The 12,034-nt window shown below is 54.2% G+C and overlaps 1 protein-coding gene across 1 annotated transcript in view; it reads left to right on the top strand.

Moving 5' to 3' along the window:
• Positions 1–12,034, top strand: part of Farp1 (FERM, ARH/RhoGEF and pleckstrin domain protein 1) — a 233,550-nt gene that overhangs the window by 216,825 nt on the left and 4,691 nt on the right. Inside the window, exons 18-24 of the mRNA XM_042682639.1 lie at positions 2,981–3,218; positions 4,319–4,449; positions 9,421–9,489; positions 10,373–10,462; positions 11,186–11,268; positions 11,349–11,461; positions 11,803–11,969. Coding sequence (XP_042538573.1) covers positions 2,981–3,218; positions 4,319–4,449; positions 9,421–9,489; positions 10,373–10,462; positions 11,186–11,268; positions 11,349–11,461; positions 11,803–11,969 — 891 coding nt within the window. The remainder of the gene's footprint in view (positions 1–2,980; positions 3,219–4,318; positions 4,450–9,420; positions 9,490–10,372; positions 10,463–11,185; positions 11,269–11,348; positions 11,462–11,802; positions 11,970–12,034) is intronic.

Consider the following 12,034-nt stretch of genomic DNA (forward strand, 5'->3'; position numbering starts at 1 on the left):
TTTCCAGAATGTACTATGGTTGGATCCACACAGGATGTGGCCTTTCCCCTCTGGCCCTCTCTTCTTTGACGTCATTGGATCCTGGTGTGTTTTTCCATTGAAATAATGGAAGAGATGCCATCAAAACGCCTCCTTCCATAAGACACCTCTTCAGAGGCTGCATACTTCTTCTCAGCCTGTTTCTGGTTTTGTTTTTTCACCTTGTTTCCCTTATCTGGGATCACAGCCTCCTAGTAGAGGGTCAAGGAGGCTCAGATGGGGGAACCTTCAGACAAGGTTCCCCCATCCCGTGGGAACAGTCTCAGTGTCCTACTATTGACCAGCTCTCCTTCAATGCCTTCTCAGACCCGTTTAGCAATACACCCCGGGCTTTCCCACCTACCCTTTATCAACCAGCACAGAGGCCTCCTGAAAACACACCAGCTCCTGCTTACTGCACAGCGAGTGCTTTTCCCCAGCCGGGCAGGAGAGCGGGCATTTGGGACACCAAGGCGTCTAAGGCCCTGCAAGCATTTCAGCACCATGCCACCGCCATGAGTGTTTATAGCACTAAGCAGTGCACAAGCAAAATCAAGATAGAAGAGAGGAGGAGCTGGTGTGAGAAATGACTTAGGTTATGCTAGTTGTTGTTTGCTTTTTCATAAAGCATAGGGGGAGCAGCAGAAGGTTCTGGAGATTAGCACTCTTTTCCAGGACTCTAGGGCTGATATCCAGCTGCTGTGTCTTTCCTGCCCCACCCACCCCATCTGGTTGCACACTTACCTGCATTTTCACATGTCCTGCAGGAGCCAGGAACTGGGAGAGTGTGTGCAGTTGGCACTGGGCACGTGTTGTCTTCTGGGAGCTGGGGCTGCAGGAGGACTCAGGGAGCTTGGCCCTGGGCATTGACCGCCCCCCCCCTGAAAATCAGGGAGCCCCAAACTGTAGTCTCTAATCCAAATGTAATACCTACCTGCCAACTGCCTAGATCCCAGAAACAGCCTAGACACCTGAAAAGCCATGCCAAGGAAAGCAGTGCTGCCCTGTCCTCCCGCCTTCGCTAGCATCTCTGCTCATTAGCACACGCAAGCAAGATTGACTAGGCATTACCGCATATGCCTGGCAGTATGGATACATCCACGTTTGCAAATCCAGACTCCATGTGTATATCCCCACACATACATGTGCGCATGCGCATGTGTGCACATACTGAAGGCACACGTGACCAGAGTGGACTGTACCAATGCTCACGTCCCAGGGTTGGTGCTCGTTAGCTGTGGAGGATGGCACCGTTGAGGGGGTGCAGAGGAGAGGTTCCCGGTGACTCCTTATACATTTCTTTGCAGCCTGCTGTGGATGTATGTTTCAAAATAAAATCTAGGCCGGGCACTGGTGGCTCACACCTGTAATCCTAGCTACTCGAGGGGCTGAGATCTGAGGATTGGGTTCAAAGCCAGCTCAGGCAGGAAAGTCTGTGAAGACTCTATCCCCAATGAATCACCAAAAAACAGGAAATGGGGCTATGCCTCAAGTGGTAGAGTGCTAGCCTTGAACAACAAAAAAAAAAAGCTCAGGGATAGTGGCCATGTGCTGAATTCAAGCCTAGGACCAGCATAAAAATTAATTGTGAACAAAATGTGAAAACTCGCAGCGTGGGCACACGCTGGCAGCAGCAGGTGGGCAAGGGGAAGGCCCTGGAATATAGACCCTAGGGGGAAGCTAAGCAGGGGGCATGTACAGGAACCTGACAGGGACGTGTGCAGGTTGCTCAGGGAGTGTGTTGGGTGGGCACTGAGGCTGGCAGGGCCGAGGGAACAGGTCTTCAGGTTTGACAGCCGTTCAGCATGTTCGCTGCAGCGGCCTACTGAGTGCAGGGAGTGCGGTGAACGCCGGGCCGCACGGGTCCGTGAGCTCGGGAATGAAACAGCACAGTGATGTTTCTAGATCTTGTGTGTAGGACTTGGCGATGGGTTCAGAGAAAGAATCCAGAATGTTCCCTGGGAATAGTGTGGTAGCTCATTGCCGGAGGAGGCCTGGCCGTGCTCTGGCTGTGGACGGGGCGTGGCCGTGCCCACAGCTGGATGAGAGCTTCCAGAGTAGTCGGCCTTCCCTGGAAGGCGGTGCAGAGTAGGAGTTGGAGCTGGCGGCCATTGCCTTGTCCTGGGGAGCCCTCCACCCTGCGCCCCCCCCCATCCAGCCCAAAGCATCTAGTCCCCAAACCCCCCATCTTCCCTCTTCCTGGGTGACAGAATTGTTACCCCCTTTCTGTCTCCCACCATCCCTGTAGAGTAGGGTCAGTGCCTACACCCCAGTTACCAGTAGGTGGCCTTGAACTAATAATCCTCCTGCCTCAGCCTCCCAAGGGTTGAGACTACAGGTGTGTGCCAGCAGCCCCAAATATATTTTTAAAATAAACAAAACTCTTTTTGAGGCTTTTTTTTTTTAACAGTGCTGGTCTATTTGTCATCTTATAATGACATAGGATGTCAGGAGTTCCTTTTCACATATTAGCCCTGGATTTTTGTCAGTCTCATTTTGCAAAGGTCATTTATGCCTCTAGTATACATTCCGCAGCTCTCCTGTCTCCTAATGGATGTGTAGTTGAGACTGCTCAGTATCTCACTGGACTTCTTATTCCCAATTTCATTTAAATAATGTGTGGAGGGGGCTGGGAAGGTGGCTCATTAGTAGAGTGCTTGCCTTGCATGCCTGAGGTCCTGGGTTCGATTCCTCAGCACCACATAAGCAGAAAAAGCAGGAAGCAGTGCTGTGGCTCAATTGGTAGAGCACTAGTCTTAAAGAGCTGAGGGACAATGCCCAGGCCTAGAGTTTCAGGCCCCACAACCAATAATGATAATAATAATAATAATGTATAGAGAAGCAGGAACTTTAAGGAAATTATAGTGCGATGAAATGAGAGCGAAGGTGACCCTCATCCACATCCTGTCATCTGAGTGGAGCCCCTGATCCGCCCTCCTCTTGCGCCCCCCCGACCCCCTAGCACCTGTCGGCTCACCTGTGGAAGCACAGCGAGGCGTTGGAGGCGCTGGAGACGTCAATCAAGAGCTCGCGGCGGCTGGAGCACTTCTGCCGAGACTTTGAGATGCAGAAGGTGTGCTACCTGCCGCTCAACACCTTCCTCCTGCGCCCGCTGCACCGGCTCATGCACTACAAGCAGGTGCTGGAGCGGCTGTGCAAGCACCACCCGCCCAGCCATGCCGACTTCAGGGACTGCCGGGGTGAGTTGGGGGAGGGGGGTGGCGTGCACAGCCCAGGGCGGGGGGGGGGGGGGGGGGGGGGGGGCGGAAGGGAAGTGGTGCACACTGCCTGGGACATCTGCTCCTCTGACACACTTTTTTCTCTCTTTCTTTCCTTCTTTCTTTCTTTCTGTCTTCCTTCCTTTCTTTCTTTCTCTCTTTCTCCGTTGTGGGGCTTGAACTCTGGGCCCAGTCACTGTCCCTGAGCTGACACTCTACCACTTGAGCCACAGCGCCACTTCCGGTTTTCTGGTGGTTTATTGGAGATAGGAGTCTCACAGCCCAGGCTGGCTTTAACCGTGATCCTCAGATCTCAGCCTCCTGAGTAACTAGGATGACAGCCACTGGCGCCTGGCTAATGATCGACGTTTTCATAATCCACTATTATGTGGCATCCTGGGCATTACCATTCCTTATTCCATGTAGCATGCTTCCTCTCCTTGGAGAGAACCCCAAAGAAGCTCTAGTAAGCCAGGCAGGGCTTCCTCAAACTTAAGCCTCCTTGGTCTTCATGGATGAAATTGGTTCCCTTCCTTGGGCTGGGCCCTGATTGTCTCCCTCATTACCCCCTGGGCATTTATAATGTGCTGGCCGCCATAGTCAGCAGCCCACCTAAATTAACTCAGCATCTTCACTCCTGGCTGGAGGCAGGGGAGTCTAGTTGACATGCGGGACTTCTGAGACGGAGAGGCCAAACAGCCTGCACAGAGCTGCACATCTGCGGCATAAGCCATTTGGAACATAAACCGAGCCATGTTTTTGACCACCCTGGCCCGCTGTTTCCAAACCAGATGGCACTGTTGGAACTAAAGACGGAGCCAGCTGGGGGTGGGCCCCAGGGTGGAGATGCAGCACGCTGTGATAAGAAGCCAGAGAGAGAGCAAGAAGGGCAAACTCGGCCCTTCCACGCATGGCATGAGGGAGGTTTGGGGGAAAGCAAAGAGAAGCCTAAGTGTGTCAGCTGGAGCACTTGGCGTTTGCAGCTAGCAGTTTTTAGGGTCGTGTTTAGCAGTGCCTGGTGGGCTGGAGGTGGGCGGGAAAGCGCCCCGGCTTCGCTCACCTGTGCCGCCTGCCTCCCGCAGCCGCGCTGGCAGAGATCACGGAGATGGTAGCCCAGCTGCACAGTACCATGATCAAGATGGAGAATTTCCAGAAACTGCACGAGCTCAAGAAAGACTTGATTGGCATCGACAATCTTGTGATTCCAGGAAGGGTAAGCAGAAGGCGTTGGAGGAAAAGCCAGAGTGGAGATGTTTCAGGGACTGAAGTCGCCACCTTCCAACTCTGACCACATCCGAGCTAAAACCTCCCCCCTGGTGCCGCCTGGGACCTGGAGGGCGCCAGGCACACGCGTGGCACAGGCCACGCCCGCAGCGAGGAGCTGCAAAGCCCTGCTGTTCTCCAGGACAGTGGGTTGATTCGTTGGCTTTTCTTCTACCACATTTCAGGAATGACTCGGGAGCTTATTTATTGATTACTTTATTAATTTTTTTTATGTGCTTGTGGAACAATGGTTTGAATTTAGGCTTTATTACCTGAGTCACGCCTGGAACCCTGTTTTTTTTTATTTTTCTAAATTTAGGTAAATAGAAGATTAAACAGGGGTGAGAGGAGCCAGCATGCTGTACACACCTGTAATCCCAGCTCTTGGGAGGCTGAGGCAGGATTGACAGTCTGAGGCCAACGTGGGCTAGCTACATAGTGAGACTAGAAAGACAGGAAGGAAGGGAGGGAGGGAAAGTGGGAAGGCGGGGAAGAAAGAAAGGAGGGAAGGAAGGAAAGAAGAAAGGACAAAAGAAAGAGAGAAAGAAAGGAGGAAAGGGAAGGAAAGGAAGAGAAAGAAAGAAAAAGGAAGGCCGGCTGGGCACCAGTGGCTCACACCTGTAATCCTAGCCACTCAAGAGGCTGAGATCTGAGGATTGTAGTTCAAAGCCAGTGAGACTCTTATCTCCAGTTAATCACAGAATAAGCCAGAAGTGGCACTGTGGCTCAAGTGGTACAGCGCTAGGCTTGAATGAAAGGAGCTCAGGGACAGCGCCCAGGCCCAGAGCTCAACCCACAGAACTGGCAAAAAAAAAAAAAAAAGAAGGAAGGAAGGAAAAGAAGTGAATTGAGACAGAGAGAACTGGATAAAATGGTGAAATAAAGGAGCTGGGAAGGTGGCTCAGTGGTAGAGCGCTTGCCTTGCATGCCTGAGGCCCTGGGTTCGATTCCCCAGCACCACATAAGCAAAAAGAAAAAAGCCGGAAGTGGCGCTGTGGCTCAAGTGGTAGAGCGCTAGCCTTGAGCTGAAGAGCTAAGGGACAGCACCCAGGCCCAGAGTTGGGCCCATGAATGGACCCCAAAAAAAAAAAATGGTGAAATAAAACCAGAGGAATTCGGGCACCAGTGGCTCACCCCTATAATCCTAGCTACTCAGGAGGCTGAGATCTGAGGACTGCAGTTCAAAGACAGTCCAGGCAGGAAAGCCTGTGAGACTTTGTTTGTTTGTTTGTCTCTGGGCTTGAACTCTGGGTCTGGGCACTGTCCTTGAGCTCTTTAGCTCAAGGCTAGCACTTTACCACTTGAGCCAGAGTGCCACTTCTGGGTTTTGGTGGTTAATTGAGGACAAGAATCTTATGGACTCTCTTGCCCAGGCTGACTTTGAACCATGATCCTCAGCCTCTTGAGTAGCTAGGATTACTGGCGTGAGCCACCGGCGCCAGGCTCTGTGAGACTCTTACGTCCAATAAATCACTCAGAAAACCAGAAGTGGTGCTGTGGCTCAAGTGGTAGAGTGCTCACCTTGAGCTGAAGAGCTGAGGGACAGCGCCCAGGCCCAGAGTTCAAGCCCCATAACCGACAAAAAAAAAAAAAAAAAAAAACCAGAGGAGCTTTAGCGCATGTACATATACTACAAAGTCTCATGAAAGTATGCGAGGTATTTTTTTTAAAGATGCAATTTGAATTCAAAAATCAAAATAACGTTTGAACCAGTTCTGGGAGAGATGCGTGTTTATTTGTGCTATTAACCCTTCAGCTCCCAGCACCCCTCATGAGACGTGTCCATCATAGCGGGCTGGGCACTTATGTGATGAAGCCCTGTCCAGCAGCAGCCGGTTACCCCACTTTATAACTTGTACCTGCCAGCTTTGGTAGACAAAGTTAGTCTCTGATGGCTCACGTGCATGTCTTGAGCAGCAGACAGGAGTCCAAGCAGGCCGGGGCCCTTGAGTCCCCTATTGGGGCTCCCAGAGGGGACCAGATTAGTGGAAGATTTCTGTCAGGACACCTAACCACCACACCGACTCCAAAGCGGATGGTGAGAGACGGTGGGGAGCTGGAGACAGTCCTGCGAGGCCTGGGCCGCGACGGCCTCCTGCCGCCCTGGGGTCGCTTGGTGAGATCCCTGACATTTTCCTTCCCTTTGAACGTGATCAAATAGTGCTCATGCTATGTTACCCAGTGCACAGGACCCATTGTAAGTAATTCCCTGTTGTACAGAAATCATTTCCATGTGCAACAAAGGACACTTGGCCTCGAGTAAGCGGCTGTGGGTGTAAATTCTACCTTTACCAGGGCTGGGGCGGAGCTTTCCTTCCCTTGGCTATGCAGAGACCCAATCTTGTCTCTCCTAAGCCAATAAGTAGGACATTACAGAAAAACAGTGGTATGCCTATTCTCCCCTCTACCTCATGCGTTTCGGGGTACAGAAGAGATTGAAGCATGCCCTAACTGGACTCACTACACTGCACGGCATCTTCTTAGCATCAAAGGCCGCTGACTAGATGCTGTCCCTTTGGCCCACCAGCTGGTCCCAGGGTCGTGGACAAGCCCCTGCGTCCATTTGACCCTTGGTTTCCTCATCTGAGAAGAGAAACGATGATACTGGATTTCAAGCTCCAGTATAGAGCTGACATGAGCGCCCAGCATTGCTGTGTGCTCAGCAGAGACGTCTCTGTGATTGATAAAGGTGGACTGGGAATTGAAGTGCTGTTAGTGACTTCAGAGCCACCCTCACGGGTACCTCTCTGAATGAAATGGAGGGGTGACGGGCCCCCCCAGGGAGCAAGCTGTTGATGTAGTGATTTGTTACCACTCTGTGAATGTACTGATGGAAACACACGGCAGCTTTGGTGTGCATTTTACCCAATTAAAAAAGACTGTCAAAGCCAGGCGCTGGTGGCTCACGCCTGCAATCCTAGCTACTGAAGAGGCTGAAATCTGAGGATCACAGTTCAAAGCCAGCCCAGGCAGGAAAGTCGGTGAAACTCTTATCTCCAATAAACCATCAGAAAACCAGAAGTAGTGCTGTGGCTCAAGTGGTAGAGCGCTCGCCTTGAGCTGAAGAGCTGAGGGACAGCGCCCAGGCCCAGAGTTCAAGCCCCACGACCGACCCAAAAAAAAATAAGACTGTCAGATATTTGGCCAAGCATCTGTCCCACTACTCAGGAGGCTGATAGAATCACTTGAGCTCAGAAGTTGAGGCCAACATAGCAAGACTCTCAACACAAAAAGAAATGAATGGATGTTTGCTTCTTTTTTTTTCTGCCAGTCCTGGGGCTTGAACTCAGGGCCTGGGTACTGTCCCTGAGCCTCTTTGTGCTTAAAGCTAGCGCTCTACCATTTGAGCCACAGTGCCACTTCCGGACTTTTCTGAGTAGTTTTTTTTGTCAGTTGTGGGGCTTGAACTCAGCATGGGCACTGTCCCTGTGCTCTTCAGCTCAAGGTAAGCACTGTACCGCTTGAACCACAGCGCCACTTCCAGTTTTCTAGTGATTTATTGAGATAAGAATCTCACGGAGTTTCCTGCCCAGGCTAGCTTTGAACCATGACCCTCATATCTCAGCCTTCTGAGTAGCTAGGATTACAGGCGTGAGCCACCAGCCCCTGGCCTGAGTAGTTTATTAGAGATGCAAGACTCCCGGACATTCCTGCCTGGGCAGACTTCAAACCACCATCCTCAGATCTCAGCCTCTTGAGTAGCTAGGATGACAGGCATGAGCTACTAGTACCCGGTAAATGTTTGTTTGTACAAGTTGCTGTCTGTTCAATCCCTGTCAGGGAGTTGAGGTCAGGGGAGATGTAATTTGAGGTAGAAATTTCTATAGACCCATTTCCCACTTGCTTCTTGCTCTTTGTTTTTTTTCTATTTAGTTTTTATTTGTTATTCTCATAAAGATGATGTACAGAGGCTCTTTGGTTTGTTGTTGGTTTTTTGGTTTGGTTTGGTTTTCTTGGTGCCAGACAGGGTCTTAAACTCAGGGTCTGGATATGGTGCTTTTTTGCTCAAGGCTGGTGGTCTACCACTTGAGCCACACACAGCTCTGCTTTCTGCTTCTTGGGTGGTTAATTGGCAGTAAGTCTCATGGCCATGCCTGGGCTAGATTGGAACTTCCATCCTAGTATCTCAGCACGCTGAGTAGCTAGGATTGCAGGCGTGAGCCACTGTGCTGAGTTTGCCTCGTATCGTTTATCCTGAAACAGTTTCTGGTTTCTTTTTGTTATTGTTGTTGTTGGTTGTGGGGTTTGAACTCTGGGCCTGGGCACTGTCCCTCAGCTCTTCAGCTCAGGGCAAGTGCTCTACCACTTGAGCCACCGTGCCACTTCCAGTTTTCTGGTGGTTTATTGAAGAGTCTCATGGACTTCCCTGCCCAGGCTGGCGTCGAACCGAGATCCTCATATCTCAGCCTCCTGAGTAGCTAGGATTACAGGCTGAGCCACCATTGCTGGGCTTGCCTCTTGTTCGTTTATCCTGGAACAGTTCCTGGTTTCTAAGCACCCGCGTCGTGGATCGGGGAGCAGGATCGTGTCGCCGCAGTGCTGTGTTCTCCAGTCCCTGGCTGTCTCTGTGCAGCTTCTTTCTCCACTCGGGTCCTGGTCATCTCCCTCCAGGTGGGGGAACATACAGAGCTGGGGGCAAGTGTATTGCCCTTGTCCTCAGAAACGCTGGGGTGCGATCAGCACACCCTGCATTGAGGCGCACCCACCTCCCACTGCCCTGAGCCTCTGTCTGCTGAGCCTCTAGTCTGCTGCCCTGGGAGATGGAGCTGACCGCACCCCTCCCACCCCAGCTCCCAGGAGGGGCAGAGATGAGATGAGGCTGCCAGTTTTAACTTAGCACAGCACCCGTGTGCTGCCCCTGCCTGTCACAGGTCGGGGACCCACACAAGCCTTGGTGACCCGGGTTCTGTCTGCTCCGCAGGAGTTCATCCGCCTGGGCAGCCTCAGCAAGCTCTCGGGGAAGGGACTCCAGCAGCGCATGTTTTTCTTGGTGAGTAGCGCCCCCCTCCCACCATGGGCCAGGAAGGCTGTGACCGCGCCCCTCTGCACAGAAGGCTCGTGACCACGCCCCTCTGCGGGCAGGCGCAGAAGGCTCATGACCACGCCCCTCAGTGGGCAGGTACAGAGGCTCGTGACCACGCCCCTCAGTGGGCAGGTGCAGAAGGCTCGTGACCACGCCCCTCAGTGGGCAGGTACAGAGGCTCGTGACCACGCCCCTCTGCACAGAAGGCTCGTGACCACGCCCCTCAGTGGGCAGGTACAGAAGGCTCGTGACCACGCCCCTCTGCACAGGAGGCTTGTGACCACGCCCCTCTGCGGGCAGGTGCAGAAGGCTCGTGACCACGCCCCTCAGTGGGCAGGTACAGAGGCTCGTGACCACGCCCCTCTGCACAGAAGGCTCGTGACTACGCCCCTCTGTGGGCAGGTGCAGAAGGCTCATGACCACGCCCCTCTGCGCAGAAGGCTCGTGACTACGCCCCTCTGTGGGCAGGTGCAGAAGGCTCATGACCACGCCCCTCAGTGGGCAGGTGCAGAAGGCTCGTGACCACGCCCCTCTGCACAGAAGGCTCGTGACCACGCCCCTCTGCGGGCAGGTGCAGAAGGCTCGTGACCACGCCCCTCTGCACAGAAGGCTTGTGGCCACGCCCCTCTGCGGGCAGGCGCAGAAGGCTCGTGACCACGCCCCTCAGTGGGCAGGTGCAGAAGGCTCGTGGCCACGCCCCTCTGCGGGCAGGTGCAGAAGGCTCGTGACCACGCCCCTCTGCAGGCAGGCGCAGAAGGCTGGACAGGTTGAGGCTCCGATTGCACTGAGGGCCTGGCTGGTTTTAAGCAGAGATGACGCAGCCCCACCCCCCTTCTGCTTGTCCCTCTAGTTCAATGACGTGCTGCTGTACACCAGCCGGGGCCTGACGACCTCCAATCAGTTTAAAGTCCACGGGCAGCTCCCCCTCTACGGCATGACGGTGAGCACGGGCGGGTGGGAGGGGGGAGAGGGACAACAGCCCACCTATAGAATGGCCCTTCTAGCCAAGCACTGGTGGTTCATGCCTGTAATCCTAGCTATTCTGGAGGCGGAGATCTGAGGATTGCGGGTCAAAGCCAACCCCCAGGCACGAATGTCCAGGAGACTCTTACCTCCAATTAGTGTGGCACTGTGGTTCATGTGGTAGAGCACTAGCCTTGAGCAAGAACGCTCAGGGACAGCTCCCAAGCCCAGAGTTCAAGGACCCACATAATTTTTTTTTAAAGGAAATAATTAAAGCCAAGCAGCGCCAGTGGCTCATGCCTGTAATCCTAGCTACTCCGGAGGATGAGATCTGAGGACTGAGGTTTGAAGCCAGCTCAAGCAAGAAAGTCCATGAGACTCTTATCTCCAATTGACCACCAAAAAGCCTGAAGTGGCGCTGTGGCTCATGTGGTTGAGCACCAGCCCTGAGTAAAGAAGCAGCTCAGGGACAGCGCCCAGCTTCCAAGTTTAAGCCCTAGTACTAGCACCAAAAATACATAAATGAAAGTGTCAGCAAGTGTTGGCCTTCCCTCCCGCCCGTCCTAGGCTGATCCCCTGGGCGGGGGCCCGGGCTCCTCTGGGGCCCGCTCTGGTTTCAGCCTTTGGTGTCCTGGTCAGTTCGGGGGTCATCAGCACACACGCGTGTGCCTGCAGGTAACATGGCCGCTCTCACCCGCAGGTGGAGGAGAGCGAGGATGAGTGGGGCGTGCCCCACTGCCTGACCCTCCGCGGCCAGCGCCAGTCCATCATCGTGGCCGCCAGGTAACCCCAAGCCTGACCTCTGACCTGTGTGCCTTTGACCTGCTGTGCTCAGCAAAGCTGATGCCTGTGTCCATCTTCAGTTCCCGGGCCGAGATGGAGAAGTGGGTGGAGGACATCCGGATGGCCATCGACCTGGCGGAGAAAAGCAGCGGCCCCTCGGCCGACTTCCTCGCCAGCAGCCCTCCCGACAGCAGTACGTGGCAGGGGCCCAAGGCCACGCGTGGCTCAAGGAACATCTGTGGGAGGGAGCACCAGACGGCATTTCCAGCCCCCCATCCCCTCCCAGAGTTCCAATTCACGGCCCTCCCCTTTCCTGGAGTGAACCCCTGGAAAAGTGGGGAGCAGGGCCGTCAGCACCTACGGAGGGAGGAGGCCATCTGTCTGAGGCCTGCAGGCCCGGTGCTCACCAAGGGAGTCCCTACCCCTGCGGAGGCAGGGAGGCTGGGGGTGGAGGCCCACGCGGGGCCCTCAGGCCCAGCCCGCATCTCGGGGCAAGGAGGAAGCAGTAGCGCTGTCCCTGTCCCCCCCTCCTAGAGTCCCCGGAGGAAGCCCCCGTGGCCGACCAAGAGTCGGAGGATGACCTGAGCGCCTCTCGGACCTCGCTGGAGCGCCAGGCCCCGCACCGCGGGAACACCATGGTGCACGTGTGCTGGCACCGTAACACCAGCGTCTCCATGGTGGACTTCAGCATCGCCGTGGAGGTAAGCGGGCATGCGCCATCAGCCGGGCTGAGGACCACGGTGACTGTGAAGCCTTCCAGACCTTT

The sequence above is a fragment of the Dipodomys spectabilis genome, unplaced genomic scaffold (assembly GCF_019054845.1).
Source record: "Dipodomys spectabilis isolate Male_0828 unplaced genomic scaffold, ASM1905484v1 ptg000075l, whole genome shotgun sequence".
NCBI classification, from domain to species: domain Eukaryota; kingdom Metazoa; phylum Chordata; class Mammalia; order Rodentia; family Heteromyidae; genus Dipodomys; species Dipodomys spectabilis.